At 46.7% G+C, this 8189-nt stretch overlaps 1 protein-coding gene across 2 annotated transcripts in view; it reads right to left on the bottom strand.

Annotated features, from left to right (window-relative positions):
• Window positions 1–785: 785 nt before the first annotated feature.
• The window catches only part of Tbk1 (TANK binding kinase 1), a 41157-nt gene continuing 33753 nt past the window's right edge, over window positions 786–8189 (bottom strand). For both annotated transcript variants that reach the window (XM_036169956.1, XM_036169957.1), the window contains exons 14-21: window positions 7567–7688; window positions 7396–7472; window positions 6720–6759; window positions 5482–5583; window positions 5295–5391; window positions 4629–4735; window positions 4369–4440; window positions 786–1543 (exon numbers count right to left, since the gene is read on the bottom strand). In XM_036169956.1, the coding sequence (XP_036025849.1) occupies window positions 1492–1543; window positions 4369–4440; window positions 4629–4735; window positions 5295–5391; window positions 5482–5583; window positions 6720–6759; window positions 7396–7472; window positions 7567–7688 (669 nt within the window). In that variant the 3' untranslated portion in view covers window positions 786–1491. The remainder of the gene's footprint in view (window positions 1544–4368; window positions 4441–4628; window positions 4736–5294; window positions 5392–5481; window positions 5584–6719; window positions 6760–7395; window positions 7473–7566; window positions 7689–8189) is intronic.

Below are 8189 nucleotides of genomic sequence, written 5' to 3' on the forward strand. Positions count from 1 at the left end.
GGGATAAATACCCCTTTGGCCCGTGTCCTCCGAGACCCTTACTTCCATAGGGTGTGTGGGGCACCGGAAACTCCTGTAACAGCCCAACAGTAATGTGAAACACTAATGCGTTTCAGTTCAGGGTAACAGTTTGTTGCGCTGCTCCGATGTCTTTTAGAGCGCAGAGGTCCTGTCTAACTGTCCTTCAATCTGACAAACCCACATCCAAGCCAATCGAGATCCTCATGGACAGACAAATATCTTGATGAAGTCCCTCCTTCCGCCTACAACTCCAGGTAGGTTCCCCAAGGAAAACACTACTTTTCATTTTGTACAGCATGAATATTCTGAGAATAATTTCCCATCACCAGGAGCCTGGCTTTCAGCATAACTTGTGGACTAAAGATGTGGTCCAGTGGTGGGGTATGGCTCAGTGGTGGGGTGTGGTCCAGTGGTGGGGTGTGGCCCAGTGGTGGGGTATGGTCCAGTGGTGAGAGGTCCAGTGGTGGGGTGTGGCTCAGTGGTGGGGTGTGGCCCAGTGGTGAGAGGTCCAGTGGTGAGATGTCTAGTGGTGAGATGTGGCTCAGTGGTGGGGTGTGGCTCAGTGGTGGGGTGTGGCTCAGTGGTGGGATGTGGTCCAGTGGTGAGAGGCCCAGTGGTGGGATGTGGCCCAGTGGTGGGGTGTGGCTCAGTGGTAGGTCAATCAGTTAAAAAAACAGTAATACCTCATTTTGTTTCACTAACCAGAGACACAAAAAGCACACAAGCTTCTTACATTAAAATTGAGAAATTTATTCTGTCATGAAACAGTAAGCAGAATATTTCATGAAACAGTTAGCAGAATTAAAGTACAGAAATATACAGCTTAAAACAATTGAAATGATACTAGAATATGAATGACAATTACACATTTATGAGCAAAGGAAAAATTAATAATTTAAACAATGAATTCACTTTAAATTTTTTGCTCAATAATTCACCTGAAATTAAATGTACAAGGAGAACTGAGATCTGGGCACCTGTAAAGAGAAACAGTGCCCCTTCATCCTTGTCAAAGGAGCTGACCCTGGTAAACAGGGGGTCGGCTCTGCTCCCCATCACCAAAGCCCACCACTCCACCGTTCACAACTATCAGTCCTTTCTGATTTTGAAGGATGCCAATTTAAAAAATATTTTCCTTAGGCACCGAGCGGTGGGTTTCTCCAGCCTCACTTGGAGGATCGGGACAGCATCCCAAAGCACTGGCCGGTCATGGCTTGCTTCTACAGCTCTCTGAGGTCAATCTGCCCTGTGTACTTACAAATGTTAAAAGGCAAAATTACATCTGAACAGCAGCCAAAAATTTATATATATATATATATATGTATTTTTATATATTTACAAACTGTACATATTTACATGACCTCATCAAATACTGAATTGTAGAAATAAGAACCACCCACAAAGGCGTTCATTTCGAGCCCCAGTGTTATCTTCTTGTGCAAACTAGAACTTCCTAGAGTCCCTGGAAAGCTAAAGACAGTCCACATTGCGGAGGCCACCGTCCATTGTTAAGGCCCCAAACCTGAAACACACAAGAAAAGAAAGACATCCTCAGGAGATCTGCTCATTTGCTCTCCAGGGTCCCCGTATTCTGGGAACTGAATTCAGGGTCCACAGGCATGCTGGGCAAGAACTCTATCAATGAGCTGTGTGCCAGTTCCTGACATCCCAGCTCTCCAGAGAAGAACTACAGAATAGATTTCAGAGGAACTGTTGTTAACTACAGGCATGCAGCTGGCGGTCAGAGGACAACTCTGGAGTCAGTTCTCTCCTTGCACTTCAACGTGGGTTTGGGGACTGAACTCAGGTCACTGGGCCTGCACAGCGGGAGCCTTTATGTGCTGGCCTAGGAAGAGTTATTTTTAAATAACTGAAGCAACTGTGATCTGCTCTACTTCTTACTGAAAATGAGGGGCATTATTATACTAAGGAATACAATCCAGTGGCTTGGGAAAGCTTAAAATAAAAACAAGGTTGGGCAGTGGTGGTGCACATCTTTAATCCCAGCACTCAGGAGGCAGAGGCAGAAGCAGGTGGATCTCTGTGAGTTCAAGGCCAGCCTGGGTTACAGAGTTCCAGGACACAGAGAAACCCTGTTTCATAAAATAAAACAAAAACAAAAACAAAAACAAAACCACTTCTGGGGCTAGAGAGAGCTCAGCAGTTAAAGAGAACTTGCTGTCGTCCAGAGGACCCCGGTTGATTCCCAGGACTGACATGGTGGCTCACAACATCTGTAAGTCCAGTTCCACGGAATTCAGTCCATTTTCTGGCCTCCAGGAGCACTCCTTGCAAGTGATGCACAGACATACAAGCAAGCAAAACATCTAAACACATAGAAATAATAAATACAATGTTCAAGAAAATGTATTCTGAAAATTACATGTATTTATTCGTTGTGTGTGCACCCTGCACACACCCTGCACACACACACCACGCATGGTGCTCTCCTGGAGGTCAGGGGTAACTGTGGAAGGTAGGTCTTTCTACCGTGTGGGTCGTCAGGCTTGAGGCAAGCGCCATCTCCCTGACCTTGGGAAATTTTTTAAGAGAAATTCAGAAGTGATGTAATTAAAATGTTACAAGAATTGGAGACTTTTTTCTAAGTGAGGGGTTAAGGGTCATAAGCTGAAATACAGGGGTAAGAATGGCCTACTCCAGGGAGAGTGAAGAATGGAACAGTGTTTCCAGAATGTTACTTTGGGAGTAGAAGGCAGGGATGCTGGTGCACAGGTTAGGACCAAGACACCATCTTCCTCAAGGAGACATGGATTTAGACCGTACTTTCTAGATAACAGGGACTTAGAATTTTTTCCTCTTTCTTTCTTTCTTTCTTTCTTTCTTTCTTTCTTTCTTTCTTTCTTTCTTTCTTTCTTTCTTTCTCTCTCTCTCTCTCTCTCTCTCTCTCTCTCTCTCTCTCTCTCTCTTTCTTTCTTTCTTTCCTCCCTCCCTCCTCCCTCCCTCCCCTCCCTCCCTCCTTTCTTTCTTTCTTTCTTTTTTCTTTCTTTGAGACAGGTTGGTCTATGTAACCCTGGCTGTCCTGGAACTTGCTCTGTAGATCAGACTGGCCTCGAGCTCACAGAGATCCCTCTGTCCCTGCCTCTGAGTGCTGGGATGAAAGACATGTACCATCACATCTGACTACAAGTCTTTAAGGCAAGGGAGGGACATACTTCTATCACTATTTCAGAAGATTCTTCTGGCTGTGAACAGCAGGCCTGTGGTTGTAGAACCAAGTCGGCAGGCCCCCCCAGCTCCAGGAGAAAGGAGGTGGGGAGAGGGACAGGAAGCCTGGTGGAGACTACCAGACTGGTCAAGGGGAGGAAAGAAGCAAGCCGTAGGGCAGTCCCTATTTCCAGAGGGAGGAAGTGGTGTCCCTGGAATAGCATGGGATGATCAGAAGGGAAACTGAGTCAGAATGATTTCAGATACAAACTCCTAGAAGTAAAACCGGGATGTCTATGCATACACAGACTGTACAATGTTCTCTGTTGCCTTGGCTTCCACTATGTTAAACCCGAATCCTGAAATAGTCGGAGACTTGAAAGCGGCCACAAAATGAAATGTCTATGCCTCACCTCTTGTGACACATTGCATTTGTGATGCAGGCACCCAAACCCCATATAAAATCATGTCCAGCTTATGTGTGTGAGGGAAATATGAAACACCCATAAGTGCTATGCCTATATCTGGGCGCCATCTCCACATTTCATTATCTGGAAAAACCCAGGAACCTCAAATACTTCTGGTTCCAAACATTTTACTCATGTGACCGAGTATGTGTGTGGGGTGGGGGAGGAGTCGGGGAAAATCAGCACAGCAAACGGCGGCGTTTGAATACACAGTAACCAAGCTTAAGTCAAGGGAAGCTGAGGAATTCCGGCAGCCGGCACTGCAGGACACAGCGCCACTGAAGCCCTGGGTCTGGGAGCACCAGAGAGCATCATGCATGCGCCCATGAGCACTGTCTGCAGGGCATGGCTCAGGTCTGGGACTGTTACATCATCAACTGCCCAGTTCCCGCTGAGAAGGCAGTTTTCTGCCTTTAGTTGAACTGTGGGAGATATTTTCAATGTCACTCCTCAGCATGGAGGTATCACATCAGGGTACCTTTGAATCGTGCTGTGTTGTCAGGAGGCAGAGAGAGGCAGGCAGATCTCTGTGAGTTCAAGGACAGCCAGAGCTACATAGCGAGACCCTGTCAAAAACAAAACAACAGCAACAAAAATCAACGCCGAAGGGTATCACGCCTTCCTCATCCCACCCCTTTCTCACTGCCGCACCTTCTGAGCAGAGAAAGACGGACAGATGGACTGCGGTGTACCGACTCAGCTGCGCACCACTCACCGTTCTAAAATATGATTGTTCTCAGCCAGCTCCTTCACCACCCCCTCCATCTCTTCCTTCAGTTTCTTCATCCTGGAGGATAAAGAGACGGTCAACCTCCTAGAATCGTGTTTGCATGGCTTTAGGTTTACAATCTAAGTAGCCAGGAAATGCACCCCGGCACAGTAACTAAGCATCAAGGATCTTGAAATGTGCGAAGGAGATTTCTAGCTGAGATGACAGCACGTGGCACTACTCCAGTTTCCAACAGAGCTGCTCACCCGAGAGTCATCTCCACTAAAGTGTTGGAGCTGGGGTAAACAGGAGCCAGGGCGTGCTTGACTCCACTGGAGGCCGCCAGCATCTTCTGAGGCAGAGTCTCTTGTAACTACAACAGAAAGCAAATGTGTCACTGGGCAAGGCACATAGTACCGATCAAGGGCACTTACAGCTTCAGGAAGGCCGGACGCCCCACACCCGCTCTGCAGGGAAACCATGTGCATGCTGGGCAGCGTTCAACCACTGGTCTACGGCCTGAGCCCAGCTTTAAATTTCTGTTTCAAAACTATCAGTGCTAAGTACTGAAATCAGTACCCTCTAAAACAAATTTCCTTACAAACAATAAAAGATGAATTATCAAGTGTTTCTAGTTGTCCAACATCTAAAAGACAAAAAAATGGGTGATGGGCCCGTAGTACGGGTGTCTGCTGCCAGGCCAGCCAACCTGAGTGCCACCCTGGAGCCCACATGGTGGAGAAGAGACCCAACTCCCCGGAGTTGTCCTCTGGCATGCGCACGCATATACACACATGAACACAGGCAGTAAACGTGAATGTCGCGTGGAAGTGAACACAGACGACATGATGTCCCACGTCTCTGCAACAGTTATTGGAACTACACAGCCCTCTCAGCAGCAAAGCCCTCCCCTGCTGCACTCGGGGATGTACCTCGTTGGTATAGTCTTGATACTTGGACACTTCCTCTTCAATATCGAAGCACTGATTGGTTAGAGATAACAGCTGTTTCCTGAGATGAAGCATCTTTCTGAAAACCAAGGGGAGTCCATTAGCAAGCAGCCGCCTGGGCCTCTCCTTCAACACGGCCCACCTCCCGTCACCACGGCAGCCTCCTTACCGCATCCACTCTTCCGACTTATCCAGAAAGGCTTCATACTTTTTAACGCACTCATCTGTAAAGTGGGTCATTGCTTTTGTTGCATGGTAATACAGTTTTTGTCTGCAAATTAGAAGGAACCAGAGGCTTAACATAACCTCACTATTTCTACCTCTAATGGAAATACTTCAAGCCAGATGTGGTGGCGCATGCCTTTAATCCCAGCACTCGGGAGGCAGAGGCAGGAGGATCTCTGTGAGTTCAAGGCCAGCCTGGGCTACAGAGTGAGATCCAGAACAGCCAGGGCTACACAGAGAGACCCTGTCTCAAAAAACAAAACAAAACAATAAACAAACAGCCTACTTCAAATACACGAAGTTCATTTTTTATGACTCTGTGGACAGGAAGGAGCTGGAGCACAGGCAGTGGTGAGCACTGTCCTGGGCACTGACCTGGGTTCTGACATGGGCACTGACGACATGGGCACTGACGTGGCCTCTGGAAAAGCATCCAGTGCTCTTAACCACCCAGCCACCTCCAGCCCCAAACACCACTGGCTGCAGTTAGTCATGGAGGCTGTGCTGGCCTCCTAGGGTCCCCTGGCTGCCCTCTGTAGCATGAGGCAGAGGCAGGCAGCCAGCAGACTGGGCCTTCCTCCTAGTCCTCTGCCTGTCCTAGGGATCCCCACACTAGGAACCAGTGAGTGGCCTGAGCAATGTACACACACAGTGGAACTTTAAGAAGAATTAAAGATATTAAATGTAAAACAAAGTGTTAAACGGTCTTACTAATAAAAACCGGGAGCCAGATACTGGGGTAAAAACTGAGAGACCAGAAAAGCAGAAAGAAGCCAGCCACGTTCTTACCACTTGAAGATCCTCAGCCAAAGAGACCTACTTCCTATATACCCACTCTATATGCCTTTCTGTTCTGCATCTCACTTCCTCTCTCTGCCCAGCTACATCACTTCCTGTCTGTTGGTACGGACCTCCAGACCTTTATGGTTAGTGCTGGGAGTAAAGGTGTGTGTCACCATGCCTGGCTCTGTTCCCAGGGTGGCCTTGAACTCACAGAGATCCAGACAGGTCTCTGCCTCCCGAGTGATAGGATTAAAGGTGTGTGCCACCACTGTCTGGCCTCTATATCTAATCTAGTCGCTGTTATGTTCTCTGACTCCCAGATAAGTTTTATTTGTTAGAACACAAATAAAATATCACCACATCAAAAAGAATCCATTTTAACTCAACCTGAATACTTACTTATCAAATTTGTGGATCTGTTCTTCATTGTAAGCTAGTCCTGAAAATGGAAAAAGCATACTTTCATCAGTGTAGAGTTGAATATCACATGTACTATTTTCTCCTTTGAGATTACTGCTTCAAAAAGGCTAAGAGTTCGAAGTAGATACAAAAGCTTTGGGGCCCATGGGCTACATATGATCCGTCAATGCTTTAATTTGGTCAGTATGAAGTTATGATTAAAAATAAAAATTAACACAGGGGTGACAGAGCAGGGGCCTGTTTCAGAGATGCTGCTGACTTCGCTGTCCCCAGGCCCACCAGGCAGCCATTCCTGTGTGCTCCCTGCCTGGCCTCCAGAAGATCTAGGGTTCATGACTTTAATTTAAGATACGTAAAAGGTTGGTTTGACAATAATTTTTAGTACATTCAACCTTTTTTCTGACACATCTCTTAAGTAGCTGCACTTAAAAACACCACACAGTAATGCAGCCGCTTGACACTACACTGGCGCTGGCGCATTAGATGGATGAACAGCAAATGTTACTCACTGCGTTCAGTGACATCACTGTTAACACTGACTACGCTGGTGTGTTAGATGAACAAACAGCAAATGTGACTCACTGTGTTCAGTGACATAACTGTTAACACTGACTACTCTGGCGCATTAGATGAACGAACAGCAAACTTTACTCACTGCGCTCTGCCTTGTCCTTTTTGAACTGATAGTAAATCTCTGTGATGCAATTTAACAGGACTTGTAGTTTTTCTACACTATTTAAGGAAGAAAAACCCAAGTAAATTATTGGAATCGATACAACAAGGAAAAATTAACAGGCACAGAAATCACCCCCAGGCTGGAACCTACTTTCTGTCTTTTGGATGAGTGCCTTCCTGATGTGCCCAGGTGTCAGCCAGCAACCCCCCTGGAGACAACCTGCTGTCGATGTCCTGCAGACTGCTCTCGATTGTTCCCTGAGAACTGGAAAGCTAAACAGAACAATGGGTTAGGTCAGCATGCCCAACTAGAAATGGTCATCAGATAGATCATCGGAGGCTCTTCTAAGGTCTGCTGTGTTTTCTGTTTTCACGTGAGGCTGATCCTCCTGCTGTTCATGCACCACACAGGACACTCACAGAACCCTTTAATTACTGGTGGTTGTTGTTTGGGGGGGGAGGTGGTAGGCATATGTGCTATTTTAAATTAGAATTTCTTTTTCTTTTCTTTTCTTTTTTTTTTTTTTTTGGTTTTTCGAGACAGGGTTTCTCTGTGTAGCTTTGCGCCTTTCCTGGATCTCACTCTGTAGCCCAGGCTGGCCTCGAACTCACAGAGATCCGCCTGGCTCTGTCTCCTGAGTGCTGGGATTAAAGGCATGCGCCACCACTGCCCGGCTATGCTAGGCATTCTTTCAAGCAAATGAGCTACAATTTCTCCCCTTGTCTCTGACTTTTAAATCATTTTGTCTCCTAAATACTTTTTCCAATGTTTTA

This window comes from Onychomys torridus, chromosome 20 (genome assembly GCF_903995425.1).
Source record: "Onychomys torridus chromosome 20, mOncTor1.1, whole genome shotgun sequence".
Classification (NCBI taxonomy): Eukaryota; Metazoa; Chordata; class Mammalia; order Rodentia; family Cricetidae; genus Onychomys; species Onychomys torridus.